General features: G+C 38.5%; 1 protein-coding gene across 1 annotated transcript in view; it reads left to right on the forward strand.

Moving 5' to 3' along the window:
• The first annotated feature begins 1,513 nt into the window (after positions 1-1,513).
• The window catches only part of GORASP2 (golgi reassembly stacking protein 2), a 37,694-nt gene continuing 21,032 nt past the window's right edge, over positions 1,514-18,175 (forward strand). Inside the window, exon 1 of the mRNA XM_059394146.1 lies at positions 1,514-1,748. Coding sequence (XP_059250129.1) covers positions 1,686-1,748 — 63 coding nt within the window. The 5' untranslated portion in view covers positions 1,514-1,685. The remainder of the gene's footprint in view (positions 1,749-18,175) is intronic.

Consider the following 18,175-nt stretch of genomic DNA (forward strand, 5'->3'; position numbering starts at 1 on the left):
TATGTTTTTCTTTACATTAAATTCATTAATGACTTAGCTGCCAGGCACTCTGTTAAGTATTAGGAACATAGAGCTAATTCCACTGCAGTCCCTGCCCTTGAGGAACCTAGTAACTAGAGATTTCATTTGTGTATTTATGTGTTGATTAGGCCTCCTAAAAACCTGCTGTTGGTTTACTGACAGCAAAGAAAGATAAATGACTTTTTATTTTAAAATTTTAAATACTCTTTTTGTTAGAGAAGCAGTCCGTGAGCATTAGAAAATAGAGAACCAGCAAAAACAAAAAGTAAAACATCTCTGGCACACCCAGAAATCATCACTGTAATCCTTGGTTCTTATCCTTTCACATCTTCATATACGTATGTATGTATTATGTATTTTGCTCACGAAAAGGTTTTCATATTGTTTACAGACATACTGTGTCTTGTCACCTGCTTTTATTCAGTCAATAATTTCCACTTTTCCATATCAGTAAATGCTTCAAATACTCAGCACATATTCAAATTTTCCCACTTGAGCCAAAAATGTCCTTTCCAGTTAATTTCTCCAAATCAGCCTTCCACTCAAGCCCTTACATTGCATCTCCTGATTACATCCTTCCTATCTCTTTTAATCCAGTATAGTCCCTTTCTTATCATTCTGACTTGATGAAAAGAACTGGTGAGCTGTTCTGAGGGACCGTCCACCTCTTTTATTTGTCTGGTTGTTTCCTTGTGATATCATTTTACTTACATCTTCCTCTAACCTCTGTATACAACAGGAAGATCTAGCTAAAGACGTGGTAGACGCATGTTAGACATTTTGGGCTAGAATATTTCATGGGTGGTAATATGTACTTTACATTCCTTCATATCGTCTGAAAACCTGGCTGACAAACCATTGGTGATGATCAAATTGACCCTTGGGCAATGGCCATAATTAGAGACTGTAAGAGGGAAAGGGCAAAAGGAGAAACGGAATAGGAAAAGTGGGACTACAACTTGGCTACCCAAAGGAAGTAGGAAACCCAGCAGCAGCAGCAAACAGGACACCCAGGACATCCAGTTGTGCTTCCCACTCTGATATCGCTCAGAATGTGACCAATCCTCTGATCTTGTTCTTATACTTAGGACGGCAAAAACAGAGACAGAACCTCTTCCTTTATAAAACCGAGTTGAGCTGAGCGGATGCGGGATTCAGCCCACAGAGAAGCACCATCACCCTCTCTACCATCTGGGGCGAGACCCGTAAACATGGAGAACAGAACGCAGCTCGTACCCACCCCTATTCTTTTCAGTAGCAGTCCTTTCACGGTCTCTCGCCACCAGGGGGAGCTACGACAAAGCAATCTTTTCTTCGGGCGAGCGGAAACGCGTCTCGATAAAGCTTGTCCAACCCAAGCATTCGTAACTTGACGCCGAGGCTGGAGGAACTGTTATCTCTGTGGTCTCGCGAGCACGAGTAAGCCCCTCCCCGCCCGTGCGTGTTCAGGCCCCTTCCGGTGATTTGCGGCAGGTGGCGCTGTCTGCGGCGTCGCAGCGGCCGTGGGTACCGCGGCGACGCTCTCCCGGCGGGCAGTGCGGCCCGGCTCTCCGGCGGCAGCGAGTGCCACGTCCCAAGTGCTACGCGGAGGAGCGGAGCGGGCGGTGCGCGGGGGGCGGGGAGCAACGCGGATCCCGTCCCGGCCACACTGATCGCCCGCCGCCATGGGGTCCTCGCAGAGCGTCGAGATCCCTGGCGGGGGCACGGAAGGCTACCACGTCCTTCGGGTAAGGGCTCCGACGACGGCTGGGGAAGGGCGGGCTGGAGGCGGGGCCCGGCGGCGGGGAGGCAGAGGCCCCGACGGGCCCCTTCCCGGGACAGCCAGGCCCGACCGCGAAGAAGAGCGGCGACTGCGGGCTCTGCCTTAGCCGAGGCCGGTTCAGGAGGCCGCTCGCATCCCCTTCCCCGGAGCGCTCCAGGCCTGGGGTCTGCCGCTCCGGCAGGATCGGGTGGAGCCAGGGCGGCAGCTGGCCCTTTGATCGGGGGGCGGCCCAGCCAGGGGGGCAGAAGGGGTAATCTTTTTCTCCTCGGTCTTCTCTGTCCCCTGTCTCTAAATTCTTAGCTTACAAAGTTAGGGAAGGCTTGGGGCAAAGTCTGCAGAAGAGGTGATGGTGAAGCCAGCATTTGAGTTTTCTGAGAAAACGAAGTCTGGAACTAGCAGGCTAGAGGCGGGGGATGCGACGGGCCGGTGTTAATTCACCTCGGAGCTTAAGCCAATTAGGCAAACAAGATAAAATGGCCCAGAAGTAGGTTTGAGGGACTTAAATTTCCTTGATATTGCAGGAGTTTTTCCTCTCCTGGTTCGCTCCTGACCTTTCCAACCCTCCTTTTCCACATTTCCTGGTAGGGGGGAGCTTCTGTTGTTCTAAGACTGCTCAGGGTGTGGTGGAGATTAAGGTTTAGATCCACAGTGGTAAAAAGGTAATGGAGAGGAACGTTTAAAAATAAATAAATAAATAAATAAATAATTTTGAAAGAACTGTAGGTAAACAAAGGAAGGCAGCTTCTGGCACCAGGATGGAGGAACATTAGTATCTCAAAAAGCATTAGGTAAGCCCCTGCTTATGAGCAGCCTAAGCTGTTGTAAAGCATGTGGTTCTTGTAGAACTAGAAGTCTTTAAAAGTAGTATTGACGGTTATGTGCCGTGACACCTGCGTGAGTGGTAACATGATGGATTGTCAGCAAGGTGGCCCCAATCTGCAGCACCATTTCCGGACGTAATAGAGGGTCACTAAATGTTAGCTGCTCACGGGCAAGAACATTTTAACTGAAAGTGAGAAAGTATATTTTCTGGTGCTTATAGTCATTTTATGCCTTAGATCCCATGTTTTAGGTGAGACGACATTCTTAAAGTGAATTAGCCAGCTGTGGGTGATAGCACTGTGATTGATCACCTTTCTGATCTTTGGGATTATGGTGTCTTGTTGCCTCTCCACTCTACTAAAAATCTCTTGAAGCCACGCTGTTGGTAGGAAAGGATGATTTTCCCAGAAAATAAAGCATATTTCCTTCAGCTAAGCCAATCCCAAGAGCCACCCCAGTGGGAGAAATTGAAGGAGAAATGCCATATCTGAATGTAAAGTGAAATTTAGTGGCAGTACTTTTCTATTATCTGGTTTGATTTTGAGTATTCTACCCTGGGGCATGATATCCGGTATCACCAGCTGATTCTCACAGTGGCTGATTGTAGCTGTGAATCTTTGGGGATTCGTGATATTTTAATGATACATACACTCAGTAAAATAGCATAATTGAGTTTTAAAAGTCTTCAGAAAGATGTGCATATCAAAAGGATAGCAATTAAATGATTCTGCTAATGACTGTGTTTCACGTGAAATAAGTTGAAGTATATTTTCTTTACATTGGTGCACCTCTGTAAATCACTCCTGTATATTCATTAGTGTAGTTAGTTGTGTTATAAATGTATAAATCTGATTTTCAGAAGCACTAGGGACACCCTTAGTTTCCAGTTTGCATCTGGAGCATAAATGTTGCAAAAGATTAAATCTTACTCAGGTTTTATTAGAGGGAGCTTTAAAATAGTAATGACCATCTAACTTAGGAGAATTTTTTAAATGTGTTTGAGTTCCTAACCCACTCTGTCCTTGATTCGGTAATTGGTTTTCAGTTATCTTTTAGAAGGGAAAGTACTATGTTAAATCTGAACATACAGAAAAAAGTCTTTCGTTTATTATGGCCTAAATATGCAGTGATACATTCCACCACTGGATTACTGAGCTTGTAAACTAGAATAAATACTGTACGATAGTGTTTGAATAAAGTCACTCATGTTAACAAGTTCTAGAATGATTTCATTAGAAGTTTTTTTTTCTTTAATAATCAGTTCCCTGGCCATTTCCTTGTTAGTAATAAAAACTTGTTAGGGTTTTGAAATAATAATTATGGGGACACCCACATCCACTGCTGTTTTACTATTGTTATTTCCAAGTCCTTACATTCTCATAGATTGAACTTTACATTTTTTTCTATTTTTCATATCCATTGGTATATTCTGCTTTTAAAATTTTTAGGGGACAACCTTGAATTAGTTTCAGAGTCTCTGCTGTGAGCAGTGTACTTTCCTTTTTATGTATTATGCATTTATGTATCAGTGAACATTCTCAGGTAGTGATCATACTGTATATCCAATTCCCCATTCCTACCCTAGAAGTAACTACTGTAGTTTCTTAAGTATCTTTTCAAAAATGTTTTATACATGTAAAAGAATTCTGCTCCCCTTCACTCTTTCTGTTTCCTTTTGTATCTGTTGGAATCATAAGATACAGACTGTTACTCCCCTCCTGTCTGACTTGATAATCATCTTGGCAGTCTTTTCCATAGCAGCACATAGAGATCTGCCTCTTGGTTTCACTTAGCTCTGTAGTAGTTTGTTGTACCATAGTTAAACAGCACCTCCTGGTGATGATCATTTAGTTTTTCTAGTCTTTGCTGTCACCAGTACATGTTCACCTTAAACCCTACCTTTGTTTTCACTTAAAATGTACATTTTCCCAACTTACTGAATTTTAATGTTGTCTATTTATACAAACATTGATCTTCATTTTAGTAGGTTACTACATTGTTTTCTGATAATCAACATGTGATCATTACAGATTTTTCAGATAAGTTAAAAAAGTGTAACAAAGAATCTAAATTATCTATAATTCTATCCTCTTACGGTAAATACTGCAGAAGTATTTCTCCTATGCCTAACCATGCCCCTTAGCCATCTTACACAAAGATTGTGAATGATAGACATACTCCAGTACAGTATGAGCTGAAGTTACCCTAAGATGTTAGTCACTGGTAGATAAATCAGGCCCTAACCACAGATTGGAATGCTATACATTAATGAAAATGGTGTTTCAAAACTCTGTGGCCATAGGTATTCCTCTCTGTGTAGGTGCATGTACAGTCAAGTGCCCAGGAAAATCAAATGGAAAGGTACTAAGCCGGGATATTAAAAAGGATTATTGGTTAATGGTGACATTTTTATATTCCTTTTAAACTTCAGTATATTTTCTAAAATTTCCACAGTGGTCATGAAACATTTGTATATTCACAAGAAATAATTGAAAGATATTTTTAAAGGTGAACTATTGGAAGTTTTTTAATTTGTTTAGAAGCCTTTTTTTTTTTTTTTAATTATTGATTTATTTACTTGAAAGAGATTGAAAGAGAGCATGAGCAGGGGGATCGGCAGAGGGAGAGGGAGAAGCAGGCTCCCCACTGAGCAGGGAACCTGATGTAGGGCTCAATCCCAGGACCCTGAGAACATGACCTGAGCCAAAGGCAGATGCTTAACCATCTGAACCACATAGATGCCCTCTTTTAAAAATAGCATTATATTTCAGATTCACTTATGCAGTAAGTCCAATTCCATGTTCATCATGAGTACCACTTTTATTCCCACTCTCCAATCTTAACATCAGGCAGGAAAAATGTTAGCCAGGGCTTCTTAGGTTTGTTAGAAGTTATTGTAAGTTACTATAGTTGAAGTATGTTGAATACAGAATTCTTGCCTAGGTTCTCTTTTAATGACCAAGTAAACCACACAAGGCCATTTTTTTTTTTTTTAAGATTTTATTCATTTATTTGACAGAGAGAGATAGATCACAAGCAGGCAGAGAGAGAGGAGGAAGCAGGCTCCCCGCCAAGCAGAGAGCCGGATGTGGGGCTGGATCCCAGGACCTGAGATCATGACGGAAGCTGAAGGCAGAGGCTTTAACCCACTGAGCCACCCAGGCGCCCCCACAAGGCCATTTTTAAAATTACATTTTGGAGTCGCCTCATGATGCCATTACAAGATTTGTTTCTAAATTTAAATATTCAAATTAATTGCATTCTATACCTAATACTCTTTGAGATAGGGGTTATCTGAGGACATTCTGAAACCAATGTTCACACCACTATGGGGACATGGAAGATGTCATGTTCACTATTCCTTGTCATTTCCTTCAAGAGAGATTCTGAGGTGATGCATGTTTTGAAGGAAAGGCCATTGAGATGAAGTATGTTTCCAGTATAATAATAGGCCTTTATCTCCAGAGCTATTTGCTGCGGACTAGGCAGCATTAAATATTCTTCTTAGAGGAGAAAGTGACAGTAGAATTATTTCCGTAGAAAAAAGAGGGTGCCTGGGTAGCTCTTTCAGTTTGGTGTCTCATTTTGGGTCAGGTCATGATTCCATTGTCCTTGAATGACTCCTATGTTAGGCTCCCTGCTTAGCAGGGATTCAGCTTCTCTCTCTCTCCTCCTCTGTCCCTCCCCCCTCCTTATGCTCTCGCTCTCAAATAAATAAAATATTTTTTAAAAAGAAAATGGAGTATATAGACATAGTTACTATTACATGGATCCATCCTTTTTTTAATGGTATCTCACTAATCTAGATGAAATCCTGCAGGATTTCAACTTGGTACTTATTTTGAGAAAGGGAATTCCTAATATTTGATAGTCATAATTTTTTCCACTAACACAGTGTTTCTCAAACTTTTTAAATTTATGCCCCTTTCAAATGTGAAAAACAAAAATCTCACTACTCCCCTCTTTTCTCCTCACTCACTCTGAAAACAGAGTGAGTATAAAAGGAAAACTGTTGGGTTATTTGATGTTTCTCAGATATAAAGTTATAATCGAAGAAGTTTTATAAACACCCACCTAAAGTAAGATGACTTTTTTTTTTCCTCCAAACAGTATGCAGAACCAAAAGTGATCACTCCTATTAAAAGACTATGAATACAGGTGCCCAGCTGGCTCAGTCTACAGCACGTGGCTCTTGATGTCAGGGTTATGAGTTCAAGCTCGCCATAGGGCATTTGGGGTACCTGGCTGGCTTAGTTGGTAGAGCATGTAACTCTTGATTCTGGGTTGTGGGTTTGAGCCACATTGGGTGTATAGAGATTACTTAAAAATAAAATCTTAAAGAAAGACTATGAAGTTTAATAAACATTCTTTGAAATTCCTTTCAAGTGTGGGAATTATATTATTTCAGTTCATAGATACCATGGAATACAATGTATGTGAACCTTACACCTTTTTAAGACTTACAATTATCATTGAACATAAATTTTTCCTAATATTACTGGACTTCGAACAAATCAGTGTTACACTCTGTACACTTTCATATTTTGTGATGAAGTGTGTTTCGGTGTATGGGCTGTTGTCCTCAAGATCTTTATTTGGGGAAACCCACAGGTAGTGTGTAATTACAGTTTCTGTTCTGGTCAGTAAGTAGTAGAGTGTACAGCACTACCTGTAGTGTTCTCTGGATCACATACTGACAGGGCTTTTTAAAATGATACTGCTGAACTTTTCATAAGAACAGAATTTAGGGGGAAAAAAGAATTGACCATAGAATAACCATTAATTTCAGTACATTTATTTTGCTAGCTTTCATACGATGCTGAAAGGATTATGTTATTTTGATTGATTCACTAATACTAGTTAATCTAGAAAATATTTATCTGTAAAGGTTTGATACATACTTCAGTATGTATCTGAAGAATGTAGATTTAACTGTAGCTTGCCATCAGAGGTGTGATTAAGTAAGATGACTTTTTTTTTCCTCCAAACAGTATGCAGAACCAAAATAGTTACTCTGAGAGACTGTACATTGTCCCTCTTGGCATTGCAAATAAATTTACTGCAGCATAAGCAGAATGATGCTAAAGATTGTTTTTGTTCTAAGCACCCATGAGAGAGCGTTCCAGCACATGATCCGCAATAAGGAACCTTGTCATCTGGTAGACATGAATATATTGAGAGACTTCGGAGTAGACCACCCGAGACCACTCTTGGGAATCACTGGATCCTAGTGTCAGCTCCATCATTGTGTTTTTTTGGACAAGCCTTTTAACTTTTTTTGAGCTCTATTATTTCTATCTGAAAAGTAAGGATAATAGTAGTACATCTTATACCTTTTGTACTAAAAACCATAGTACATATTGTATATGATATATTTTGGAAAGAATTGAGCACGTTAACTTTTTTTTTCTGGCCAACTGCCACCATACGGAAGACCTTGCCCTTAAACTTCTTTATTAAAATAGTGTTGTCACTGGGTATTACGTAAGACGAATCACAAACCTGTACCTCCGAAACCAATAAAACATTATATGTTAATTTAAAAAATAAATAAAAGTTAAATTAAAAGTAAACAAATAATAAAAAACAATTTGAAACTTAAAATCGGAAAATGTGAAAAAATAAATAAAACAGTGCTGTCTATCTCATTGGTTATCCCAAGGGTTAAATGAAATATTCCATAATAAAGCCATTTGCCTTAGCATAGGGTCTGGAATATGATAAAGACTCAGTAAATGTTAGCAGATGCCTTTATTATTAGCATCTGTGTTATTGTATCACCCAGTGAGAACCACTATTGTAGTGGCAGTACTAGTTAAAATAGACCTCTAAGCATATTAGGTAACATTTACATTTATTTGATCATTTAGTGGCTACTTCTCGTCCATTACCTAACCCTATACTTTACTGCTTAAGTTTTGGGGCACCTGGCTGGCTCATTTGGAAAAGCATGTGACTCCTGATCTTGGGTCATAAGTTGGAGCCCCATGTGGGGTGTAGATATTACTTAAATTTAAGGGGAAAAAAAAAAACCTAATGTACAAGTTTGGGATCATATCTGACCCATTAGTTTTACTTATGTGCCTGCTAATTTTTAAGGATCCTCTTTTTTTTTTGTTTTTAAAGATTTTATTTATTTGTTTGACAGACAGATCACAAGTAGAGAGAGCTGGCTTCCCCCCAGCAGAGAGGCTCCATCCCAGGACCCTGGGATCATGACCTGAGCTGAAGACAGAGGCTTTAACCCACTGAGCCACCCAGGGCACCCCAAGGATCCTCATTTTTAAGGAAATTTTGTCTTTAAAAGGTAGATGGTACCCCTGTCCTTTTCACTGCTTAGCATCACAGTGATACTAGGCACGTTAATTAAAATGCCAAAGAGAATCTCTGTAATTAAAATACTGTTGTTGGGTTTGATCTACACTGTAGAAGCTATAGATAGCTTGGCGACAGTTAGACTTATTTCATGGTGAGTCATTCAGTTTTAGAAACTATCTTGTCAACCTCCTCACTTTGCAGCTAAAGAGAAGGAGCACGGAAGGATTATTGCCTAAGGTCATGCAGCAGGTTTTCTTTCTCTAAGAAACAAATACCTAAGTTGGTATTTGGTGTAAAATTTGGTGACAGGTTGTCAGAATTTTTGCTTCTTTTGGAGCAGACTTCACTTTCTTTCAACATCATTTTCCTGATATACAACTTTCTCTGAGAAGGTACTGTATACTGATAGGTTTTAATTTCCTTTTAGTTACCATTAGAATTTTATTTCAGATTGCTTCATATGTTATAAATTACACCATAGGGTCAGTCAGAAAAACATAACTCTGAGTTATTTTGGTAGAATATGTGAGAATGTTTTAGCAAGTAAAGCTTGAACTCTTCTAGTCAAAATAATTTCCACATACTTGTGTCAAGTCCCAAAGAGGAAAACTGACCCTTTTCAGACATAGAAGAGCTCTCCCCCAACTCCAAAAGTACCTTTTTTTAATTTTTTAATAACTGAAGGATTTAGGGTTTATTTTTATTATATCACATTCCTACGTCTTACCCCATCATTTTGATCTCCCAAGCATATACATACAAATGAGGCTTTATGTGTATGGTTGGAATGAGTCATCATTAATACTCAGATTGAACTTAATTTTTAGCCTTATTTAACATCCCTGCTCTTTTTAAAAATAACACAAAAGTGAGAATGTTAACATATGAGAGGAGATAATGGTGTAGACAGAAAGTCATTCAGAGGGACTTAACTTTCATGTGTGAAGGAATTGGTGGTGCAGTAATAAAGAGACAGTTACACATTCCACTGAGCCCATTTTATGGAACCATCTCCATGGTTAGAAAACTTAAGAGAAATAATTCACATACTAGTCAGAAATGTGGGTAATGTATATCACCTTATAAAATGCCTACTTTGATGATATCCTGTGTTCCAAAAGTAGCTTTGCAGTGTCCTTTCTGTGTTACATTAAGGTGGCAGTTCTGTGGCATTTCCTCAGCTGGAAATCCATAAATGACTGGTGGAATTAGGAGAATGCCTTCCCTTGAGTCCACCCAAACTTTTCTTCCCTTCTACTCTGCTGTCCCTGTCCTCAAGCCACGATTTAAAACGGAGAGTGGTGAAATGACCCAAACCTAGTATAAAGTACTATTGCACTTTTACTCTCAGAAGGGAATGATGCGTCACTGGAAAGCAACCAGTATAGAAAAAACAGTAAGGTCTGTACACAAAGAAAAATCCATGATAAATCTGGGAAAACTTTCTAATGATCTAGGATCAGAAGGTAAGAGAAAAGCCAAAAGTTTAATTGCATTTAGTTGTTTGAACAAAACAGTTAATGGTATCTCTTAGGGCTGTCTTTCAAACTTTATTCTTAATATAGTAAGAAATTTATTCTCCATTGCAACTGGTGTGTCCTACTACATTTCATGAAAAATAATGATCATTATTAAGTCCTGAGTTTTTTATATTTTATCCTGATATTTTATTTTGGCATTTGTTCATTAATGACCCACTAAATTAATTTCAGAACCCACTGAAACTCCCTATAGTAACTGAATGACACCACTTTAAGAAGAATTTAAATATAGTTGGTGATTCCAAATCCAGCTCCTAATCATGGATGCTAATTTCTTTTTATGGATACCCCTTCACTGTGCAGTTTCTGTCATAAGGTTCTCATTTTTTGCTTCTTGAGTAAAAAAAAGTCTCACAAGTTTTGTTTTGGCTTATTGTAGCTATTTTTTCTAGAGTGTTTATGAAGGAAGTATTTTTCTGATGTGATTTTTATTTTTGTAAGATAACCTCCAAGTGTAAAAGTTCAACTTCTGTAAGTGCCAGTAATTGTGTTCATAATATATTCTACCTGTCCATGTTTTGGTAACATTTATTTTTATCATTCATTTTTAAGTATAACTACACTTTACTATTTTCAGCTGCTGCATTGTATTTCTTAATTGTTCAAAGTAAACTATGAGGCCTGAGAAGAATTGGAAAAAGTGGAACTTCAGCGTACTTGTTAGAACTCTCAGGGAATGAATTTGTATGGAGTCAATTTCTTATTTAAAATGGATTATTTGCTGCTTTCAGTATCAAGAATATATTATATGCGAATCTATTTTTAAAATGTATTTCATGCTTCCCAGCATCACTCACAGATGATAAATATATTTTAGCCTTTTTATACCTTAATTGTTGTGATGGTATCCATATATTCTATTATATTTGTATTTGAATACAAATCATGTACTTAATCACCTAGGCTTTCAGTGCACAGTGGTAGCCTCTAGCCACATATGGCTGTTTAAACTTAGATATAAATTATTCATGTTAAATGAAGTTAAAAATTGAGTTCCACAGTCACACAAGCCACATTTTCACCTGTGGCTGGTGGCTACTGTATTTGGACAGCACATGTGCAGATCTTTGTAATTGTAAAAACTTCTAAAAAACGGCTTAATGGCAGAGACCATTCTTTTTAATCATTGCATTCCCTACAACTAGACACAGTCACAACTTTTTTTTAAAGATTTATTTTATGAGAGAGAGAGAGAGAGAGAGAACACCCATGGGATGGTATTGGGAGAGGGAGAGAATCTCAAGCAGATTCCCCACAGGGCATGGAGCCAGACACAGGGCTCAATCTCACAACCCTGAGATTATGAACTGAGCTGAAATCAAGAGTCAAACACTTAACTGACTTAGCCACCCAGGCACCCCACTATTACAGCTTTCTCATAAATGCTTAGTACCTACTTCTAGAATTTGGTAAGTGGCTTAACACCACTTTTTATTTTTGAAATTTTTATTCTCATTTTCTGCCAGCTATCATTTTTTTTTTTTTGCTGTAATCAAGTGGCAGTAGCATCTCTTTCAGTTCTTTTGGCTATTCTCTGTCTATTGGTGGAGTGGAAATCAATAGCCCAACCATGTAACTATAAATAGATTATAAGAGTGGTCCTAAGACTAAAGAGGATCCTACTAAAGAATGAATGGATCAACCAGGAGATTAAAAGAATAATTTTTTTTTTTAAGATTTTATTTATTTATTTGACAGAGAGAAATCACAAGTAGTCGGAGAGGCAGGCAGAGAGAGAGAGGGAAGCAGGCTCCCTGCTGAGCAGAGAGCCCGATGCGGGACTCGATCCCAGGACCCTGAGATCATGACCTGAGCCGAAGGCAGTGGCTTAACCCACTGAGCCACCCAGGCGCCCTAAAAGAATAATTTTAAAAATTTGTGGAAACAAATGAAAATGAAAACACAATTGTTCAAAACCTTTGGGTTGCAGCAAAGACAGTCCTAAGAAGGAAATATATAGCAACACGAGCTTTTCTCAAGAAACAGGAAAGGTCTCAAATATACAACCTAACCTTTTACCTAAAGGAGCTGAAAGAACATCTGAAGAATTTGCTGGAGAAAGAACAGTAAATAAAGCCTAAACCCACCAAGAGAAGAGAATTGATAAAGATGAGAGCAGAAATCAAGGAAATAGAAACCAAAAGAACAGTAGAACAGACCAGTGAAACTAGGAGCTGGTTCTTTGAAAGAATGAGATTGATAAACCACTGGCCAGACTTACCAAAAAAAGAGTGAAAGGACCCAAGTAAATAAAAATCATGAATGAAAGAGGAGAGATCACAACCAACACCAAAGAAATAGTTATAAGAACATATTATGAGCAACTATATGCCAACAAATTAGGCAGTCTGGAAGAAATGGAGACATTCCTAGAGAAGTAAACTACCAAAACTAAAACAGGAAGAAATAGGAAACCTGAACAGAACTATAACCAGCAAGGAAATTGAAGCAGTAATCACCCCCCTCCCCAGAAGAATCCAGGGCCAGATGGCTTCCCAGGGGAATTCTGCCAAACATTTAAAGCAGAATTAATACCTATTCTTCTGAAGCTATTTCAAAAAATAGAAATGGAAGGAAAACCTCCAGATTCTTCCTATGAGGGCGGCATTACCTTGATCCCAAAACCAAAGAACCCACCAAAAGGGAGAATTAACAATATCCCTGATGAACATGAATGCAAAAATTCTCATCAGTATACTAGCCAATAGGATCCAGAAGTATATTAAAAGGATTATTCACCACCACCAAGTGGGATTTATTCCTGGGCTGCAAGGATGGTTCAGCATCCGCAAATCAATCAATGTGATACACTACATAAGTAAAAGGACAAGAATTACATGATACCCTCAATGGATGCAGAAAAAACATTTTACAAAGTACAACATCCTTTTTTTCTTTTTTAAGATTTTATTTATTTATTTGACAGAGAGAGATCACAAGTAGGCAGAGAGGCAGGCAGAGAGAGAGAGGAGGAAGCAGGCTCCCTGCTGAGCAGAGAGCCCGATGCGGGACTCGATCCCAGGACCCTGAGATCATGACCCGAGCCGAAGGCAGCGGCCTAACCCACTGAGTCACCCAGGCGCCCACAACATTCTTTTTTGATTAAAACTCTTCACAGTGTAGGGAGAGAGGGAACTTACCTAAATACCATAAAAGCCATATATGAAAGCCCACATTAATATCATTTTCAGTGGGGAAAAACAACTTTTTTTCAGTTTTCAGAAAACTTAAGGTCAGGAACACAGCAGGGATATCCACTCACCACTGCTGTTCAACATAGTACTAGAAGTCCTAGCCTCCGCAATCAGACAACAAAAATTCAAGGCATCTGAATTGGCAAAGAAGTCATCAAACTGCCACTCCTTGCAGATGATATCATACTCTGTGGAAAACCCAAAAGACTCACCCCAAAATTGCTGGAACTCATACAGGAATTCACCAAAGTAGCAGGATATAAAAATCATTGCACAGAAATCAGTTGCATTTCTATATGCTAACAATGAGACAGAAGAAAGAGAAATTAAGGAGTCGATCCCATATACAATTGCACCGAAAACTATAAGATACCTAGGAATAAATCTCACCAAAGAGGCAAAGAATCTGTACTCAGAAAAATACACAACACTCCTGAAAAAAATTGAGGAAGATACAAAGAAATGGAAAAATGTTCCATGCTCATGGAAAGAACAAATATTGTTAAAATGTCTTTGTTACCTAGAACAATCTACACATTCAGTACAATCCCTATCAAAATACCGTCAACTTTTTTCAGCTGGCAAAAGTAATCCTAAAATTTGTATGGAACCAGAAAAGACCCCAAATAACCAAAGGAATGTTTTAAAAAAGAAAACCAAAAATTGTGGCATCACAATTCCAGACTTCAGTCTCTATTACAAAGCTGTAATCATCAAGACATTATGGTATTGGCACACAGACAGACACATGGATTAGTGGAACAGAATAGAGAGTCCAGAAATGGACCCTCCACTCTCTGGTCAGCTAATCTTTGACAAAGCAGGAAAGAATATCCAGTGGAAAAAAGTCTCCTCAACAAATGGTGTTGGGAAAATTGGACGAGCACATACAGAAGAATGAAAATGGACCATTCTCTTACATCATACACAGAAATAGACTCAAAATAGATGTAAGGTCTAAATGTGAGAGAGGAATCCATGAAATCCTAGAGGAGAACACAGGCAGCAACCTCTTCGTCCTCAGCTGCAGCACCATATTGCTAGACAGGTCTCCAAAGGCAAGGGAAACAAAGGCAAAAATGAACTATTGGGACATCATCAAAATAAAAAGCTTTTGCACGGCAAAGGAAACAGCAAAAAACAAAAGACGACCAACAGAATGGGAGATAGTATTTCTAAATGTCTTATCAGATAAAGGGCTAGTGTCCAAAATTTATAAAGAACTTAATCAAACTCCACACCCAGTGAACAAATAATCCAATCAATAAGTGGATAGAAGACATGAGCAGATATTTCTCCAAAGAAGACATCCAAATGGCTTACAGAGACATGAAAAAGTGCTCCACATCCTCTGCATCAGGGAAATACAGATCAAAACCACAATGTGATACCACCTCACACGGACAGAATGACTAAAATTAACAAGTCAGGAAATTTCAGATGTTGACAAGGATATGGAGAAAGGGGAACCCTCCTACACTGTTGGTGAGAATGCAATCTGGTACAGCCACACTGGAAAACAGTATGGAGGTTCGTCCAAAAGTTGAAAATAGAGCTACCCTACAACCCAGCAATTGCGCTACTGGGTATTTACCCCAAAGATACAAATGTAGTGATCCAAAGGAGTAGCTGCACCCCAGTGTTTATAGCAGCAGTGTCCACGGTGCTAAAGTATGAAAAGAGCTCAGGTGTCCATAGACAGGACGGATAAAGAAGATGGAATATTAGTCAGCCATCAAGGAAAAAAATGAAATCTTGTCATTTGTAGTGATGTGAATGGAACTAGAGGGTATTTTGCTAAGCAAAATAAGTCAATCAGAGAAAGACAATTATCATATAATCTCACTGATAATGTGGACTCTAAGAAACAAAACAGAGGATCATAGGGGAAGAGAGGAAAAAATAAAAAAATAAATAAAAAACCAGAGAGGGAGACAAACTCATAAGAGACTCTTAAGCATAGGAAACAAAAAGAGGGTTGCTGGAGGGGATTTGGGGGGCGGGAGTAACTGGGTGATGGCCATTAAGGAGGGCATGTGGTGTAATGAGCATTAGGTATTATATATAAGACTGACAAATCCCTGGACTTTATATGTGAAACTAATAATATGATATAGGTTAATTAAATTTAAATTTTAAGGGGCGTCTGGGTGGCTCAGTGGGTTAAAGCCTCTGCCTTCGGCTTAGGTCATGATCCCAGGGTTCTGGGATCGAGCCCCGTGTTGGGCTCTCTGCTCTGCAGGGAGCCTGCTTCCTCCCTTTTCTCTCTCTGCCTGCCTCTCTGCCTACTTGTGATCTCTCTCTCTCTGTCAAATAAATAAAATCTTAAAAAAAAAAATTTTAATTTTAAGAAAGTGACCTGAAATATTCTGAAGAAGAATGAGCGTTAGAGTAAGTTACTTTTTGGTCTTTGCACTAACTACTGGAGTTCTTTTAGATTCAATTGCTAGCTTTCAAACTGCATTCTTTTTAAGTGAAATATTGGGTATGTTCTCAGGCTGTAATAATTTCATTTTTGCTTTTGAATAGAGGAAATACATGTCAAAGCTTTCTAAAGCGCATGTAAGTGTATAGCCTGATGAATTTTCGCAAACAGCATTCTCCTGTAACCAACATCCATCCCTTTCCAGGCATACTGACTACCCACCAGCCCCCCAGAGTGTGTACTGTCCTGATTTCTAACAGCGTAGATTAATTTGACCTGTCCTTAGATTTATATAAGTGGAATCATTTGTACTCATTTGTGTCTGGCCTCTTTTGTTCAAATGCTGTTTGTGAAATGTGTATTGTTGTAGGTCTCTTATTTTATTAATATATTTCATGCCATTGAGAGAATATACCAGGATTTGTTTATGTATTCTGCTGTTCGTGGGCATTGTGTAGTTTTTAGTTCAAGACTAGTACAGCTAGTGCTGTTGTGAACATTAACTGTGTTGGGAGAACATATGTGTACCCATGTTTCTTGGGTATACTAAATTTATATCTACAATATTCAGTACAATATACAGTATTTGGTCCAGTATTTCAGTATTAACAGATACTGCCAAATGGTTTGCTCCTTATATTTTCACCAGCAGAAATTGAGATTTCCAATTGTTCGTATCAATATTTTCCATCTTTTTCATTTTTTCTGTTCTGGTAGGTGTATAGTGGTATCATGTTGTGGTTTTAATTTGCATTTTCTTGACGACTGTTGAAGTTGAGCATATTTTCTTATTTATTGGTCACATCAGTACCCTTTTTTCTTAGGGTCAACTAAAATCTTTCCCCATTTCCCCTTTATGTTATATATTGGGGGTTTTTTTAGTAGCTTCATTGAGATATATTTTACCTACCATTAAATTCAGTCTTTTAAGGTATATCATGCACTGGGTTGTTGTTGTTGTTGTTGTTGTTGTTTAGTATATTCACAGTTAGGCCATCATCACCAATAGCTAATTCCAGAATCTTTTTATTACCCCCAGAAAGAAGCTCTGTACTCATTAGCAACTACTTCACATTCCTCCTACCCCTAACCCCTGGCAGCCACTAATCTACTCTTTCTGTGGATTTGCCTTCTTTGAACATTTCATATAAATGGAATCATATAATCTGTGGTCTTCATGATTTAGCATAATGTCTTCAAGGTTCATTCATGTTGTAACATGAATACTTCATTCCTTTTTGTTGCTAAATAATATTTCATTTTATGTGTGTGCCACATTTTGTTTGTTCATTCATCAGTTAAAAGACATTTGGGTTGTTTCCACTTTCTGGCTGCTGTGAATAATGTAACTATGAAATTTGTGTACAGATTTTTATATGTACATGCTTTCATTTCTCTTGTTTATATATCTAGGAGTAGAATTGCTGGGTCATACGATAACTCATTAACATCTGAGAATCTGCCAAACTGTTTCCACAGTGACAGCACCATTTTACATTCCTATCATTAATGTTGAGGGTTTGTTTCCAGCCTTTGTTATTGTCTTTATTTTAGCCAACTTGTGAATGTGAAGTCCTATCTCATTGTGGTTTTACTGTCTCTTAATGATTTGTGTAGTTCTAAATCTGTTCTGAATACAGTTCCTTTGTTGGATGTGTGTTATATCTTTCCAGTGTCTTAATTGTCTTGATGAGCAGAAGTTTGTAATTTTAGTATAGTTTAGTTTATAAATTTTTTTAGTTTATGGACAGTGCTTTTTGTATCCAGTTTAAGAAGTCTTTTCATATTTGAAAATCTCAAAAGATATTCTCTTAGTATTTCTCTAAAGGCTCTATCATTTTACCTTTATGGTTTTATTGTTTTATTCTTTTTATTCTTTTATTATTTGATCTTCTGTTGTCTGTTGTCCATCTGGACTCTGTTGTCCATCTGGAATTGATTTTTGAGAGACACATTTTTTTTTAAAGATTTTATTTATTTATTTGACAGAGAGAAATCACAAGTAGATGGAGAGGCAGGCAGAGAGAGAGAGAGGGAAGCAGGCTCTCCGCTGAGCAGAGAGCCCGATGCGGGACTCGATCCCAGTTCTCCG

Source organism: Mustela nigripes, chromosome 3 (genome assembly GCF_022355385.1).
Source record: "Mustela nigripes isolate SB6536 chromosome 3, MUSNIG.SB6536, whole genome shotgun sequence".
In the NCBI taxonomy this organism is placed as follows: domain Eukaryota; kingdom Metazoa; phylum Chordata; class Mammalia; order Carnivora; family Mustelidae; genus Mustela; species Mustela nigripes.